This window comes from Theropithecus gelada, chromosome 11 (assembly GCF_003255815.1).
Source record: "Theropithecus gelada isolate Dixy chromosome 11, Tgel_1.0, whole genome shotgun sequence".
NCBI lineage: Eukaryota > Metazoa > Chordata > Mammalia > Primates > Cercopithecidae > Theropithecus > Theropithecus gelada.
Window position 1 is genome coordinate 78,631,572 of NC_037679.1, and position 18,171 is coordinate 78,649,742.

General features: G+C 42.2%; 1 protein-coding gene across 1 annotated transcript in view; it reads left to right on the forward strand.

Moving 5' to 3' along the window:
- The window catches only part of CCDC60 (coiled-coil domain containing 60), a 204,411-nt gene extending 188,680 nt beyond the window's left edge, over positions 1-15,731 (forward strand). Inside the window, exons 12-14 of the mRNA XM_025402707.1 lie at positions 2,715-2,846; positions 4,999-5,188; positions 15,297-15,731. Coding sequence (XP_025258492.1) covers positions 2,715-2,846; positions 4,999-5,188; positions 15,297-15,398 — 424 coding nt within the window. The 3' untranslated portion in view covers positions 15,399-15,731. The remainder of the gene's footprint in view (positions 1-2,714; positions 2,847-4,998; positions 5,189-15,296) is intronic.
- Positions 15,732-18,171: the final 2,440 nt, after the last annotated feature.

Genomic DNA, 18,171 nt, shown 5'->3' on the forward strand with positions numbered 1-18,171 from the left:
CAAGTTTCAGGATACAAAATCAATGTACAAAAATCACTAGCATCCCAATACACCAATAACAACCAAACTGAGGGCCAAATCAGAAAGGCAATTTCATCCACAACTGCCACAAAAAATACCTAGGAATACAGCTAATCAGGGAAGAGAATGATTTCTACAATAAGCATTACAAAACACAGCTCAAAGAAATCAGAGAAGACACAAACAAATGGAAAAACATCCCATGCTCATGAGTAGGAAGAATCAATATCACTAAAATGGCTATACTGCCCAAAGCAATTTATAGATTCAATTATATTCCTGTCAAACTACCAAAAAGACATTCTTCACAGAACTAGAAAAAAATTATTTTAAAAATTATATGGAACCAAAAAAGAGCCTGAGTAACCAAGGCAATCTTAAGCAAAAAGAACAAAACTGGAGGAATCACATCACCTGACCTCAAACTATACTACAAGGTAACAGTGACCAAAACAGCATGGTACTGGTACAAAAACAGGCACATAGACTGATAGAACAGAATAGAGAGCCCAGAGTAAGGCTGCACATCTGTGACCATCTGATCTTTGACAAAGGTGACAAAAACAAGCAATGGAGAAAAGACTCTCTATTCGGTAAATGGTGCTGGGATAACTGGCTAGCCATATGCAGAAGATTGAAGCTGGACCGCTCCCTTACACCATACAGAAAAATCAACTCAAGATGGATTAAAGACTTAAATGTAAAACCCAAAACTAAAAAGTCCCTGGAAAACAACTTAGGCAATACCATCCCAGACCTAGGAATGGGCAAGATTTTATGACAAAGACACCAAAAGCAATTGCAACAAAAGCAAAAATTGACAAATGGGATCTAATTGAACTTAAGAGCTTCCACCCAGCAAAAGACGCTATCAACAGAGTAAACTGACAACCCACAGAATGGGAGAAAATATTTGCAAACTATGCATCTGACAAAGGGACAAAGGTCTAATACCCAGCATCTGTAAGGAACTTAAAGAAATTTACAAGAGAAAAACAACCCATTGAAAAGTGGGCAAAGGATATGAACAAACACTTTCTTAAAAGAAGACATACATGTGGCCAAGAAGCGTATTTTTAAAAGCTCAACATCCTGATCATTAGAGAAATGCAAATTAAAACCACAAGGAGATACCATCTCACAACAGTCAGAATGACTGTTATTAAAAAGTCAAAAAATAACAGATCCTGGCGAGGTCGTGGAGAAAAAGGAATCCTTATACGCTGTTGGTGGGAGTGTAAATTAGTTCAACCATTGTGGAAAGCAGTATGGCTATTCCTCAAAGAGCTAAAAGCAGAACTACCATTTAATCCAGCAATCCCATTACTGGGTATATACTACCCAAAGGAACATAAATCATTCTACCATAAAGACACATGCATGTGAATGTTCACTGCAGCACTATTCACAATAGCAAGGACACAGAATCAATCTAAATGTCCATCAATGACAGACTGGATAAAAAAAAGTGGTACATACACACCATGGAATATTATGCAGCCATAAAAAAAGAATGAGATCATGTATTTTTTGGGAACATAGACGGAGCTGAAGGCTATGATCCTAGCAAACTAACGCAGGAACAGAAAACTAAATACCACATGTTCTCACTTATAAGTGGGAGCTAAATGATAAGAATTTACGAACACAAAGGAGGAAACAACAGACACCGGAGTCTACTTTGAGGGGGTATGGTGGGAGGAGGGGAAGAGCAGAAAATATAACTATTGGGTACAGAGCTTAATACCTGGGTGATGTAGTAATATGTACAATAAACCCCCGTGACACATGTTTATCTGTGTAACAAATCTTCACATGTAGCCCCAAATCTAAAACAAATTTTTAAAAAGTCATGCTGGAAAAGTAGGGTGGAAGAGAGTTTCAAGGAAAAGCAACAGCTAGGTCTCAGAAGTCAGAGGGGCACAGACAGCCAGGGAACTGCTAGTAGTCAGGTGTGGCTGGGGCATAGGGTGTTTGCAAGGTTATCAGAGAGCTAGACAAGCCAGATTATAAAAGGCTGTGATAGCCCAGCTGTAGAGGTTGAGCTTTATCTCAGAGACTTTGATCATGACCCAAAGGATAAAATTCTGGAAGAGAAGGGATGGAAAGGATGGGGATAAAGCCGGAAAATGTGAGGGCTGAATTATTTAGAGTCTTGGAGAATAATTTATTCTGAGCAAACTGAAAAGCCATTGAAAGCTGTATGCAGTGGGGTGACATGGTGATATTTATCATATAAAGTCTCATTGGAGAGACAGAACATAGGCACAAAATGATAAGGGGAGTGGAGAAGAGAGGAAACAGCACGAGTTAACACCTACCGTGTGTCTGGCATGAAGCTCAACACTTGACACACATTATATCATTTAATTCTCACATCTGACAAATAGGAATCATTATTATTCCCCATCTTAGAGACTGAAAAGCTGTGTAAATACAATCAGAAGTAGGAAGAGAATGAAAGCTAATAAAAAGTTTATTAGGAAAATAACTGGAAAATAGTGCTTCAGGACCTTGGAGAGAGCTGTATCCTCTTGTGGCAAAAGCAAGAGCCTAAGTTAAAGACTAGCTGACAGGGTTAAGAAAAGCCTCATGAAGGAAAAAGTGTTTAAGTCAGATCTCAAAGGTCAGCTAGGGTGGTTATAAGAGGAGGGAATCTTATTCTTCTCTCTCTTTCTCATACAACCTTGTAGGCGCCAAGAAGAAAGAGGTATCCAGAAGTTCCGTGCTTTTGTCCTTGTCTCTAATTTTCAAAAGGACATAGCAAAAATGAGACATCACATATCTGTAGTAAAAGGAGATGCAGAAGAAATTGCAGACCACTGGTAAATATCCTAAGAACCACATAAGATGGTCCCTGGAAGAGGACAGGGTGTTGTTATTACAAGATCACAACTGATTCCACTCTCCTTCAAGGCATAGAGAGGCATTACTCCAAAACTGTCATTGGCCACCAGTAGGATCCCCCACCCCCCAGACACACTAAATCCAGAGCACAATCAGGCCCAAAACTCCTGGTTTCTGAAATCACAGATAATCCAACCCATTGTGTTCTCCATATTTACCTGCTGTTTGATTCAGACTTGCCAGGCCCTGTGGGACAGGCAGATGAGGCATATCAACCTGAAATTTTCTATAGATTCCAAGGTCTATGGGGTGATCACTGCATCCCCCAAGTAATGTAATCCCTAAAAAATGCAAAACTAGGCAGGCATATCCTAGAAACACTGTGCCACAGCACAAGGGTGATGATAAATAACAACAAAAAAAGCAACATGAATTGAGTGATTACTGGATGGCAGTTACTATATAAGCAATTTTCATAAATTGTCTATTTTATCCTCCCAACAAAATAATCCTGAAAGGTACATATTAACCTCCATTTCACAAGCAAGGAAACAGAGACTCAGATGGGTAAATTCATTTGTCAAAGTTCACACCATCAGTTAACTGGTGAATTTAGGATTCGAACCCCTGTCTAACGTCAGTCTGTATGCTCATTTGCAATATAGAATTGGAATCTACTGAACTGTGGTGTCCCGAACCCCATCCTAGCAGGGTGAATACACTAAGATCTAAGACTAAGATGAGAAAGTAAAAAATGTACACAGAATCCCCTCCATGAGTTTTATAATGCGAAACAGCAACTTACAAGCAGGTCACTGGAGTCTTTGCAGAGCTGTGGGAACTTCTACGCCACCTCACATCCCAGAACATCACTTTCTCACAAGCAATGTCTGGCCCTGAAGATACATGAGTCATATAAGAGGGATCCTCTTATGAAAGGGGGAAAAGGGTCTTCTGTAAACCCTCTTCCCTCTGTGGGAGGGAAGTTGGGGGGAGGAGGAAAGCATGTTACGAACTAATTCACATAAAGGTATTACGGAAGGAAATTAATGCTGGTCCTCCCACAGTAAGATTCAGCCCACAAATCTAATGATGGAATTTCTGTCATTATTATGGGGGAAGTAATTGCCCTCCATAGTAACATTAAAATCAAGTCAAACAAACCACAGCCTAGTAAGGATGATGTTCAGTTGTAGTTGTTCATTCATCCAATTACTCATTCAGTCTTTCAAATGATAGTTATTGAGTACCTACTATGAGTTAGGCAGTATTCTAGCAATCTGAATACTGAATAACTCAGACAAGTTTCCTCTTCTCCTCAACGAGACTTGATTCTAAACAAGGAGACAGGAATCAATATAATAAATGTATATTCTAGAATATAAAGCAGTATGAGAAGCCCAAAATATATAATGGATGATCAATTTCATCTTCAAAATTTTCCACAATGAGTACATATACAGCAAGGGGTGAGGGATTTCTTTTAAAAGACATCCACCTGCCTTAAGACCTGATCACATCTGAACCATCTCCTTAGGTTAGACCTAAGGTAGATTAGACCAAGTAGGTTATTCAAGGATGGATCCCAAAACTACTCTCACATTCACGCAACACTGAAATACTCAAAGCTTTGACCCAACCTTGATCATTAATCAAAGAGATAGAAAATATATACACACACACACAAACACACACACACGCACAAACACACACACACACACACACACCATCTTGGGTGTGAGAGCCTCCTGCATCCTAGAAGACATCTCATAGATGTGTGTACACCCACTCCGACCTCATTAACCCTCAAGAGAGAAGTTTCAGATCCCAAAGTCCATTCCTTTCTTCTAACATTTCACATTGTCTGATAGAAAAATTACAAATACATCCCTTGAAATCGTACCTTTGTTTTATTTTGTAATGAAATGCAAGTCATTCTCCATCTTTTCCTACCCCTAAAAGTAAAGACGTGCCTGATCTGTGGGCCACAGAGGAAAGGCCCCTAGATAAAGAATCCTGCTGCCCTGGAGACATCACAGAGTAGCAGAGAGACAAAGCAGAGATGGATGGCCGTAGGTGCTCAGATCTTCCAGCAGCTTCCTAACTTGCCCTCTCCTCTTGGAATTGAAGGTACTTTGATCTGTTGTCCAAACTGCCAGAGGATTTAAAGAACTTCCGCCCTGCCAAAAAGATCCTGGTGAAACTGCAGAAGTTTGGAGAAAACCTGGACTTGCGGATTCGACCCCACGTCCTCCTGAAGGTGCTGCAGGATCTGAGGATTTGGGAACTGTGTTCCCCTGACATCGCTGTGGCTATTGAGGTAACCACCACCTCCCTCCCCTCCACAGTGTCTCAGATGTCCTCATTCAATCACCTCTCAACACTCAGGCACTGTTTAAGTGCTGGGGACACAAAGGCCCCTGCATTTATGGAGCTCATATTCTAATAGGAGAAGGATTGTTTCATTACCTGGTTGCCCAACTCCAACTGCAAGGGAGATTATATTCTATGTAAATGGTACCCCCTGGAAACTCAGAGGCTTTGGGGTGGCATAAAAAATGGGCAGTAATCATAAGGAGTCCTTTATCTTGCTATTAAAAATGTGGTCCATGGACCAGCAGCATGGACCTCACCTGTGCTCATTAGAAATGCAGAATTGCAGGCTTCAAGTCAATCTGCCAACTCCAAGTTTACATTTTAATGGGATTCCAGGTGTCTCGTATGCACAATACAGTTTGAGGAGCCCCATATGTAAGTAAGTTAGAAGGGATCTACCTTAACTCAGGCAACTGGGAAGGTGACTTTTAAGGCGAGACCTGAACTGTGAGAAGACGGCACCATGAAGAGAAAGGGAAAGAGCAGATCAAGAAGAGAAGACAGTGTATGCAAAGATCCCAAAGCAGCACACGACTTGACTTGTTGGGAGAACTCGCTGGCAGTCAATGAGTGTGGAGGGAAGCAGGCAAGGAGTGCATAGTTCCCAGGGGATTGGAGAGGTCAGTCTGTGCAGACCTTTGAAGGTCAAGACAAAAATTTAGGAGCCACTAAACAGTTTTCAGTAGTCATTCACCATTATCACCAGAAGAAGTTCCTGGTACTTTGTCAAAAGGCAGCAGCAATACAAGGACTCCACAGTAAGAGGTTAATGAAGTCACTTCTTTAATTTTATTGGATGGCATACGTGCATTTTAACAGGACCTTCAATGCCTTCCTCCTGGTAAAGAAGTCAAATTCCCAGGCCTTGACAGGCTATGGAGCATGTGACATTTTCATACCAGGCGGGCCCTTCCACAGAATGACCTGCGTGTGTTAATGAGGGCAAGGTTAGGAGTGGAAGGAGGGGGATGACCTTGTAGACAAATTCGAATGCCAAGACTCTACTCCCCATGCCCTGTGAGGCTCCTTCAGGAAAGACTCTAGCAGGTTAGGCCAAAACTAACTCTAGGGCAACTTCCACCTCCTACTCACCAGTTTTGGGGTCCAACATCCACTTGAAGTTATGGAAGACTTGGAAAAGCTAGTCCCTGCATGGGTAAGAAGAGGAAGTACTAGGGGCTCCTCTTTTATTTGAGGTGAGTTCACAGCCCTAATAAAATTTAGCAAGCTCTTTTCCTAGTGAGAACATCACAGAACTTTTATTATTATTATTATTATTATTATTATTATTATTATTATTATACTTTAAGTTCTGGGATATATTTGCAGAACATGAAGGTCTGTTACATAGGTATACATGTGCCATGGTGATTTTCTGTACCCATCAACCTGTCATCTCCTAATGCTATCCCTCCCTCAGCCCACTGACAGGCCCCAGCTTGTGATGTTCCCCTTCCTGTGTCCATGTGTTCTCATTGTTCAACTCCCACTTATGAGTGAGAACATGTGTTTGGTTTTCTGTTCCTGTGTTAATTTGCCGAGAATGATGATTTCCAGCTTCATCCATGTCCCTGCAAAGGACATGAACTCATCCTTGTTTATGGCTGCATAGTATTCCATGGTGTATATGTGCAACATTTCCTTTATCCAGTCTATCATTGGTGGGCATTTGGGTTGGTTCCACATCTTTGCTATTGTGAATAGTGCTGTAATAAACGTATGTGTGCATGTGTCTTTATAGTAGAAAGATTTATAATCCTTTGGGTATACACCCAGTAATGGGATTGCTGGGTCAACTGGTATTTCTGGTTCTAGATCCTTGAGGAATCACCACACTGTCTTCCACAATGGTTGAACTAACTTACACTCCCACCAACAGTGTAAAAGCATTCCTGTTTCTCCACATCCTCTCCAGCATCTGACTTTTTAATGATCATTCATCCAATTACTCTCACACAATTGGCTCTCACACCCAAGATGGTGTGTGTTTGTGTGTGTGTGTGTGTGTGTGTGTGTATTTTCTATCTCTTTGATTAATGATCAAGGTTGGGTCAAAGCTTTGTGTATTTCAGTGTTATGTGAATGTGAGAGTAGTTTTGGAATCCATCCTTGAATAACCTACTTGGTCTAATCTACCTTAGGTCTAACCTAAGGAGATGGTTCAGATGTGATCAGGTCTTATGGCAGGTGGATCTCTTTTTTAAAAAATCCCTCACCCCTTGCTGTATATGTGCTCATTGTGGAAAATTTTGAAGATGAAATTGATCATCCATTATATATTTTGGGCTTCTCATACTGCTTTATATTCTAGAATATACATTTATTATATTGATTCCTGTCTCCTTGTTTAGAATCAAGTCTCGTTGAGGAGAAGAAGAAACTTGTCTGAGTTATTCAGTATTCAGATTGCCAGAATACTGCCTAACTCATAGTAGGTGCTCAATAACTATCATTTGAAAGACTGAATGAGTAATTGGATGGATGAACATTGTTTCCTGACTTTTTAAGGATCGCCATTCTAACTGGCATGAGATGATATCTCACTGTGGTTTTGATTTGCTATTCTTTAATGACCAGTGATGAGGAGCTTTTTTTCACTTGTTTGTTGGCTGCATAAATGTCTTCTTTTGAGAAGTGTCTGTTCATACCCTTCACCCAGTTTTTGATGATGTTGTTTATTTTTATATTGTAAATTTGTTTAAGTTCCTTGTAGATTCTGGATATTAGCCCTTTGCCAGATGGGTAGATTGCAAAAATTTTCTCCCATTCTGTAGGTTTCCTGTTCACTATGATGATAGTTTCTTTTGCTGTGCAGAATCTCTTTAGTTTAATCAGATCCCATTTGTCAATTTTGGCTTTTGTTGCCATTGCTTTTGGTGTTTTAGTCAAGAAGTCTTTGCCCATGCCTCTGTCCTGAATGGTACTGCCTGGGCTTTCTTCTAGGGTTTTGATGGTTTTAGGTCAAACATTTAAGTCTTTAATTCATCCTGAGTTAATTTTTGTATAAGGTGTAAGGAAGGGATCCAGTTTCAGCTTTCTACGTAAGACTAGCCAGTTTTCTCATCGCCATTTATTAAATAGGGAATCCTTTCCCCATTGCTTGTTTTTGTCAGGTTTTTCAAAGATCAGATGGTTGTAGATGTGTGATGTTATTTCTGAGGGCTCTGTTCTGTTCCACTGGTCTATAATTCTGTTGTGGTACCAGTACTATGCTGTTTTGATTACTGTAGCCTTGTAGTATAGTTTGAAGTCAGGTAGCATGATGCCTCCAACTTTGTGCTTTTTGTTGAGGATTGACTTGGCAATGCGGGCTCTTTTTTGGTTCCATATGAACTTTATAGTAGTTTTTTCCAATTCTGAGAAGAAAGTCATTGGTAGCTTGATGGGGATGGCATTGAATCTATAAATTACCTTGGGCAGTACGGCCATTTTCACGATATTGATTCTTCCTATCCATGAGCATGGAATGTTTTTCCATTTGTTTGTGTCCTCTTTTATTTTGTTGAGTAGTGGTTTGTAGTTCTCCTTGAAGAGGTCCTTCACATCCCTTGTAAGTTGGATTCCTAGGTATTTTATCCTCTTTGAAGCAATTGTAAATGGGAGTTAACTCATGATTTGGCTCTCTGTTTGCCTGTTATTGGTGTATAGGAGTGCTTGTGATTTTTGCACATTGATTTTGTATCCTGAGACTTTGCTGAAGTTGCTTATCAGCTTAAGGAGACTTTGGACTGAGACGATGGGGTTTTCTAAATATACAATCATGTCATCTGCAAACAGGGACATTTTGACTTCCTCTTTTCCTAATTGAATACCCTTTCTTTCTTTCTCTTGCCTGATTGCCCTGGCCAGAACTTCCAACAGCATGTTGAATAGGAGTGGTGAGAGAGGGCATCCCTGTCTTGTGCCAGTTTTCAAAGGGAATGCTTCCAGGTTTTGCCCATTCAGTATGATATTGGCTGTGGGTTTGTCATAAATAGCTGTTAGCATTTTGAGATATGTTCCATCAATACCTAGTTTGTTGAAAGTTTTTAGGGTGAAGGTGTTGAATTTTGTCGAAGGCCTTTCTGCATCTATTGAGATAATCATGTGGTTTTTGTCTTTGATTCTGTTTATGTGATGGATTACATTTATTGATTTGCGTATGTTGAACCAGTCTTGCATCCCAGGGATGAAGCCGACTTGATCGTGGTGGATAAGCTTTTTGATGTGTTGCTGGATTCGCTTTACCAGTATTTTATTGAGGACTTTCGCATTGATGTTCATCAGAGATATTGGTCTAAAATTCTTTTTTTGTTGTGTCTCTGTCAGGCTTTGGTATCAGGATGATGTTGGCCTCATAAAATGGCTTAGGGAGGATTCCCTCTTTTTCTATTGATTGGAATAGTTTCAGAAGGAATGGTACCAGCTCCTCTTTGTACCTCTCGTAGAATTCAGCTATGAATCCATCTGGTCCCGGACTTTTTTTGGTAGGTAGGCTATTATTTACTGCCTCAATTTCAGAGCCTGTTATTGGTCTATTCAAAGATTGAATTTCTTCCTAGTTTAGTCTTGGGAGGGTGTATGTGTCCAGGAATTTATCCATTTCTTCTAGATTTTCTAGTTTATTTGCGTAGAGGTGTTTATAGTATTCTCTGATGGCAGTTTGTATTTCTGTGGGATCGGTGGTGATATTCCCTTTATCACTTTTTATTGCATCCATTTGATTCTTCTCTCTTCTCTCTTTATTAGTCTAGCTAGCAGTCTATCTATTTTGGCAATCTTTTCACAAAAAAAACACAGCTCCTGGATTCATTGATCTTTTTGAAGGGTTTTTTCCCGTCTCTATCTCCTTCAGTTCTGCTCTAATCTTAGTTATTTTTTGTCTTCTTCTAGCTTTTGAATTTGTTTGCTCTTGCTTCTCTAGTTCTTTTAATTGTGATGTTAGGGTGTCGATTTTAGATCTTTCCTGCTTTCTCCTGTGGGCATTTAATGCTATAAATTTCCCTCTACACACTGCTTTAAATGTGTCCCAGAAATTCTGGTACGTTGTGTCTTTGTTTTCATTTGTCTCAAAGGACATTTTTATTTCTGCCTTAATTTCATTATTTACCCAGTAGTCATACAGGAGCAGATTGTTCAGTTTCCATGTGGTTGTGCAGTTTTGATTGAGTTTCTTAATCCTGAGTTCTAATTTGATTGAACTGTGATCTGAGAGACAGTTTGCTGTGATTTCTGTTATTTTACATTTTCTGAGGAGTGTTTTACTTCCAACTATGTGGTCAATTTTGGAATAAGTGCGATGTGGTGCTGAGAAGAATGTATATTCTGTTGATTTGGGGTGGAGAGTTCTATAGATGTTTATTAGGTCTGCTTGGTGCAGAGCTGAGTTCAAGTCCTGGATATCCTTGTTAACTTTCTGTCTCATTGATCTGTCTAATGTTGATAGTGGGGTGTTAAAGTCTCCCATTATTATTGTGTGGGAGTCTAAGTCTCTTTGTATGTCTCTAAGGCCTTGCTTTATGAATCTGGGTGCTCCTGTATTGGGTGCATATATATTTAGGATAGTTAGTTCTTCTTATTGAATCAATTCCTTTACTGTTATATAATGGCCTTCTTTGTCTCTTTTGATCTTTGTTGATTTAAAGTCTGTTTTATCAGAGACTAGGATTGCAATCCCTCATTTTTTTGCTTTCCATTTGCTTGGTAGATCTTCCTCCATCCCTTTATTTTGAGCCTATGTGTGTTTCTGCACATGAGATGGGTCTCCTGAATATAGCACACTGATGGGTTTTGACTCTTTATCTCATTTGCCAGTCTGTGTCTTTTAATTGGGGCATTTAGCCCATTTACATTTAAGCCTACTATTGTTATGTGTGAATTTGATCCTGTCATTATAATGTTGGCTGGTTATTTTGCCCATTAGTTGATGCAGTTTCTTCCTAGCATCGATGGTCTTTACAATTTGGCATGTTTTTGCAGTGGCTGGTACCAGTTGTTCCTTTTTATGTTTAGTGCTTCCTTCAGGTGCTCTTGTAAGGCAGGCCTGGTGGTGACAAAATCTCTCAGCATTTGCTTGTCTGTAAAGGATTTTATTTCTCCTTCACTTATGAAGCTTCGTTTAGCTAGATGTGAAATTCTGGTTTGAAAATTCTTTTCTTTAAGAATGTTGAATATTGGCCCCCACTCTTCTGGCTTGTAGAGTTTCTGTTGAGAGATCCACTGTTAGTTTGATGGGTTTCCCTTTGTGGGTAACTCAACCTTTCTCTCTGGCTGCCCTTAACATTTTTTCCTTCATTTCAACTTTGATGAAACTGACAATTTCATGTCTTGGAGTTGCTCTTCTTGAGGAGTATTTTTGTGGTATTCTCTGTCTTTCCTGAATTTGAATGTTGGCCTGCCTTGCTAGGTTGGGGAAGTTCTCCTGGATAATATCCTGAAGAGTGTTTTCCAACTTGGTTCCATTCTCCCTGTCACTTTCAGGTACACCAATCAAATGTAGCTTTGGTCTTTTCACATAGTCCCATATTTCTTGGAGGCTTTGTTTGTTTCTTTTTACTCTTTTTTTCTCTAAACTTCTCACTTTATTTCATTAATTTGATCTTCAATCACTGATACACTTTCTTCCACTTGATTGAATCAGCTATTGAAGCTTGTGAATTCTTCACGTAGTTCTCATGCCTTGGTTTTCAGCTCTATCAGGTCATTTAAGGTCTTCTCTTCACTGTTTATTCTAGTTAGCCATTCATCTAATCTTTTTTCTAGGTTTTTAGCTTCCTTGCAATGGGTTCGAACATCCTCCTTTAGCTTGGAGAAGTTTTTTATTACCAACCTTCTGAAGCCTACTTCTATTAGCTCATCAAAGTCATTCTCCATCCAGCTTTGTTCCGTTGCTGGCAAGGAGCTGCGATCCTTTGGAGGAGAAGAGGTACTCCAGTTTTCAGAATTTTCAGCTTTTCTGCTCTAGTTTCTCCCCATCTTTGTGGTTTTATCTACCTTTGGTCTTTGATGTTGGTGACCTACAGATGGGGTTTTGGTGTGGATGTCTTTTTTGTTGATGTTGATGCTATTCCTTTCTGTTTGTTAGTTTTCCTTCTCCCACTCAGGTTTCTCAGCTGCAGGTCTGTTGGAGTTTGCTGGAGGTCCACTCCAGACCCTGTTTGCCTGGTGTCACCAGCAGAGGCTGTAGAACAGCAAATATTGCAGAACAGCAAATATTTCTGCCTGATCCTTCCTCTGGAAGCTTAGTCCCAGAGGGGCACCCACCTGTATGAGGTGTCAGTCAGCCCCTACTGGGAGGTGTCTCCCAGTTAGGCTACACGGGGATCAGGGACCCACTTAAGGAGGCAGTCTATCCATTCTCAGAGCTCAAATACTGTGCTAGGAGAACCACTGCTCACTTCAGAGCTGTCAGACACGGACGTTTAAGTCTGCAGAAGTTTCTGCTGCCTTTTGTTCAGCTATGCCCTGCCCCCAGAGATGGGATCTACAGAGGCAACAAGCCTTGCTGAGCTGCAGTGGACTCTGTCCAGTTCGAGCTTCCCCGGCCACTTTGTTTACTTACTCAAGCCTCAGCAATGGTGGATGCCCCTCCCCCTGCCAGGCTGCTGCCTCGCAGGTCAATCTCAGACTGCTGCGCTAGCAGTGAGCAATGCTCCATGGGTGTGGGACCCACCAAGCCAGGTGTGGGATATAATCTCCTGGTGTGCCATTTGCTAAGAACATTGGAAAAGTGCAGTATTTGGGAGGAAGTGTCCTGATTTTCCGGGTACAGTCTGTCACAGCTTCCCTTGGCTAGGAAAGGGAAATCCCCTGACCCCTTGTGCTTCCCAGGTGAGGTGATGCCCCACCCGGCTTCAGCTCACCCTCCATGGGCTGCACCCACTTTCCAAACAGTCCCAGTGAGATGAACCAGGTACCTCGGTTGGAAATGCAGAAATCACCCGTCTTCTGCGTTGATCATGCTGGGAGCTGCAGACTGGAGCTGTTCCTGTTTGGCCATCTTGGAACAGACTCCTAAACTGGTTATTCTAGTTAGCAATTCCTCTAACCTTTTTTGAAGGTTCTTAGCTTCCTTGCATTGGGTTAGAACATGCTACTTTAGCTCAGAGGAGTTTGTTATCACCCATCTTCTGAAGCCTACTTCTGTCAATTTGTCAAACTCATTTTCTGTCCAGTTTTGTTCCCTTGCTGGCGAGGAGTTGTGATTCTTTGGAGGAGAAGCAGCATTCTTGTTTTGGGAATTTTCAGCCTTTTTGTGTTGGTTTTTCCTCATCTTCATGGATTTATCTGCTTTTGGTCTCTGATGTTGATGACCATCAAATGGGGTTTTTGTGTGGACGTCCTTTTTGTTGATGTTGATGCTATTCCTTTCTGTTTGTTAGGTTTCCTCCTAACAGTCAGCCCCCTCTGCTGCAGGTCTGCTGGAGTTTGCTGGAGGTCCACTCCAGACCCTGTTTGCCTGGGTATCACCAGTGGAGACTGCAGAACAGCAAAGATTGCTGCCTATTCCTTCCTCTGGAAGCTTTGTCCCAGAGGGGCACCAGCCTGATGCCATTCAGAGCTCTCTTATATGAGGTGTCTGTCGACCCCTCCTGGGAGGTGTCTCCCAGTCAGGAGACATGGGGGTCAGGGACCCACTTGAGGAGGCAGTCTGTCCTTTAGCAGAGCTTGAGCACTGTGCTAGGAGATCTGCTGCTCTCTTCAGAGCTGGCAGGCAGGAACGTTTAAGTCTGCTGAAGCTGCACCCACAACTGCCCCTTCACCCGGGTGCTCTGTCCCAGGGAGATGGGAGTTTTATCTATAAGTCCCTGACTTGGGCTGCTGCCTTTCTTTCAGAGATGCCCTGCCCAGAGAGGAGAAATCTAGAGAGGCAGTCTCGCTACAGTGGCTTTGCTGTGGGCTCTGCCCAGTTCGAACTTTCCAGTGGCTTTGTTTACACCGTGAGGGGAAAACTGCCTACTCAAGCCTCAGTAATGGCAGATACCCCTCCCGCCACCAAACTCGAGCATCCCAGGTTGACTTCAGACTGCTGTGCTGGTAGCAGGAATTTCAAGCCAGTGATCTTAGCTTGCTGGGCTCTGTGGAAGTGGGATCCAGTGAGCTAGACCACTTGGCTCCCTGGCTTCAGCCCCCTTTCCAGGAGAGTGGAAGTTCTGTCTCACTGGCATTCCAGGTGCCACGGGGGTATGAGAAAAGAACTCCTGCAGCTACCTTGGTGTCTGCCCAAATGGCCACCCAGTTTTGTGCTTAAAACCCAGGGTCCTGGTTGTGTAGGCACCCGAGGGAATCTCCTGGTCTGCGAGTTGCAGAGACCGTGGGAAAAGGATAGTATCTGGGCCAGAATGCACCGTTCCTCACAGCACAATCCCTCCTGGCTTCCCTTGGCTAGGGGAGAGAATTCCCCAACCCCTTGTGCTTCCTGAGTGAGACAACACCCCACCCTGCTTCAGCTTGCCCTCTGTGGGTTGCACCCACTGTCTAACCAGTCCCAATGAGATGAGCCAAGTACCTCAGTTGGAAATGCAGAAATCACCCACCTTCTGTGTTGATCTCAATGGGAGCCGCAGACTGGAACTGTTTCTATTCCACCATCTTGCCAGCCACCCAACATCACAGAACTTCTAATAACCTGGATATGGGGGTCTAGATGAAACTCTTCCTTTTGTGTGTCTTAAACCCTCTCCAGGAAAGCAAGCCCATAGCTGTCATCAATTCTGAAAGGGATTTACAAACCAAAAACGTTTAAAGACAAATAACTGTTTGAAAATATATTAAGGAGTAGAAAAGAAAGAAAAATGCAGATAGCTGGGACTTCCTGTCCTCCCCAAATTTCCTTCCATCAATAGCAACAAGAAGGGTCTTAAAATTAGCCTGCTGAGCCAGGAAACTGGAAAGGGGTCCTCTTCCCCAAAGGACCACCCCAATCTGATGCTCCAAGATTATGAATGCCTGAATGGTATTCCTGGGGCCACCAGTCTCAATCACAAATCTTCCACAATCTTGAGGGGAGGGAGGGAAGGTAGAGTCTACTTTTCAGACCAAATTCTGAGATTGCCACTGTGTCTGCCCCATAGTTTGTGCGAGAACACATCATTCATATGCCTCAAGAGGATTACATCAACTGGCTGCAGAGCCGGATCAACATACCCATTGGGCCCTACAGTGCCCTGAGGTAGGCTGGGCCTGGGTTGACCAGCTGTCTCAGTGGAGGAATGTTTGCCTATATCATGTTCCTGTATCCTGCCTGTGTTCCTGCCTCCTGACTACCCTCATTGATGCTCTTTATGGATGACCCTTTACAGTAGGGTCATCTGGAGACTGACTTCCAGCAACATTTTTAGAGGGGGATGGTCCCAGGTGGCCCTCCCCTCAATCCCACACCCCAGACCCAACCTACCAGTTTCTGTTCTTCAATGATCCAGCCTGACTCTGCCTACTTCCTCTTCAGATTCCTTCACCCTATTTATCTGCCTCAAATACGGGAGAATAAAATTGAAGTGAATGTTTGATGTCTGTCTGGGAAAGAGCTGGGGCCATGGAATTCAGGTGTAGTATTTAGATCCTATTAACAAGAGTTACCATTTACTGAGCTTCTGTTATGCAGTAGATCCAGTGCTGAGTGCTTTACCTAGATAATATCATTTCAATCTCATAATAACTTTGTTAAATAGGCACTGATATTAACTTAATTTCATGCCAATTAAGCTACGGCATATTTCTCAATATTATATGTATTGCCTTGGATGGTTGGGTGGGTGAGTGGATGGATGGATGGATGAATGGGCAGATGGGTGGATGGGTAGACAGGTGAGTGGGCAGATATATGTATGTATGTATGTATGTATGTATGTATGTATGAATGGATGGTGGATGGATGGATGGATAGACGGATGGATGAATGATGGATGGATGATGGATGGATGGATGGATGGATGGATGGATAGATGGATGGATGAATGATGGATGGATGGATGGATGGATGGACGGATGGATGAATGAATGGATGGTGGATGGATGGATGGATAGATGGATGGATGAATGATGGATGGATGAATGGATGGATGGCACATTTCCCAACAAGGCAATGGTATGCACGAAAATTTTAGCCTTGAGTCCTCGTATATTTTCCATTGGTCTTAGTTACAGAAGGAAGTCTTCCTGTCATCTCAAAATGTGTGTAGACTCATAACCTCTTCTCTCATCTTGGTCTTATGCTCAACTACATTCTCACTAAGTTATAGGAACTGTAGGCATTTTAATGTCCTTAGTGATGGCCACGCTGAATTAACAATTGGACAACTGGACTTGATTTGCTCTTGTGCCTGGATTATCAGAGCATTTAGGTAGGCTAAGCTCAAATCTCTCCATCTGGCAATCTAAAAGTGGGGAGGAGAGTTACATTTGAATTATTCTTTAGTCTAAGCAATCTCACACTCATCCATTCACCTATTCAGTCATTTATTCATTTAACGAATATTTGTTGAGAGCCCAATATGCACCAACCAAGTTCTAGGTGTTGAGGATACAGCAATGAACAAGGCAGACAAGGTCTCTCTTCTCATGGAGTTTGTCATTTTTTATAAGTTCTTCTTTTTTTGACATATGGTCCAAGATGAGATCATGGAGTTCACATAAAAACAGAGAAGTCAATAAAATGTGACAGGGAGGGCAGAGGGATTATGTAACATCGCATGTCCCTCCACAGAGATACCCTATGTTTAGCAGTAAACCCTGTAAAGCTATTCAGGGTGGAAAGGTAAGATACACTCTACAGAGAAACTACAAAATTAAGAGACCCTACAGGTCTCTGTATTAAATAGGAATTTGAGTGAGGGAGGAGCAGAGAAGAAAGAGGGAGAAGCCAATAAAGAAGAAGAAAAAGGACAAAGGAGGTAGAGGAGGAAAAGGGAGCTGAGTAATAGGAGAGTGAGAAGGGACTTCAGGAGAAAACCAACTTGGAGGGGGGAAAACAGGGCAGGGCTGGCCGGTGGATCCCTAAGAACTACAATGCAAACCAACCCCTCCACTTCATCCCTCTGGACCTTTAGTAGTTTCTGTTACATACCCAACTGTCTTCTGTGAGCAATGTTTTGAGGAAACAAAGAAAAGGCACTGTGTTATACATCTGGTTGCTTGGGGACAAAAAAAAGTGGGGGGCCTTGAGGTACTCAGATCCTCACCACAATAGAGTTCAGGGCCTGGCAAGGTGGCTCAGGTCTGTAATGCCAGCGTTTTGGGAGGCCAAGGTGAGAGAATCCTTTGAGGCCAGGTATTCAACACCAGTCTGGGCAACATAGTGAGACCCCATCTCTACAGAATGTAATCGTTCTTAAAATTAGCTGGTGGAGTTCGAGACCAGTCTGGCCAATATGGTAAAACCCTGTCTCTACTAAAAATACAAAAAATTAGCCAGGCATGGTGGCACACCCCTGTAGTCCCAGCTACTCAGGAGGCTAAGGCAGGAGAATCACTTGAACCCAGGAGGCGGAGGTTGCAATGAGTCAAGATCCCACCACTGTACTCCGGCCTGGGTGACAAAACAAGACTCCGTCTCAAAAGAAAAAAAAAAAAAAACCTTGTGGTAGCACCTGTAGTCCCACCTACTCAGAAGGCTGAGGCAGGAGGATCCCTTGAGCCCAGGAGGTCAAGACTGCAGTGAGCCGTGATCATGCCACTGTACCCCAGCCTGAGCAACAGAGCGAGATCCTGTCTCAAAAATAAAAGAGTATAGTAGGAACAGGAAGTCAAAGTTAGAGAGACTACTATTGCATGAGCTCTCTAGGTTTATAGAAATCTTAAATGGACATTTGGCTTCTCACTACACATGGGACAGGAACCCAGCCAATTTGACATATATCTCAAATGTCAGGTGACCATCACAGCTGACGTTTAATTACACAAGATAATCAGTGCAATGGTGCCAAATTAAAGCAAGTACAAAACGATCCC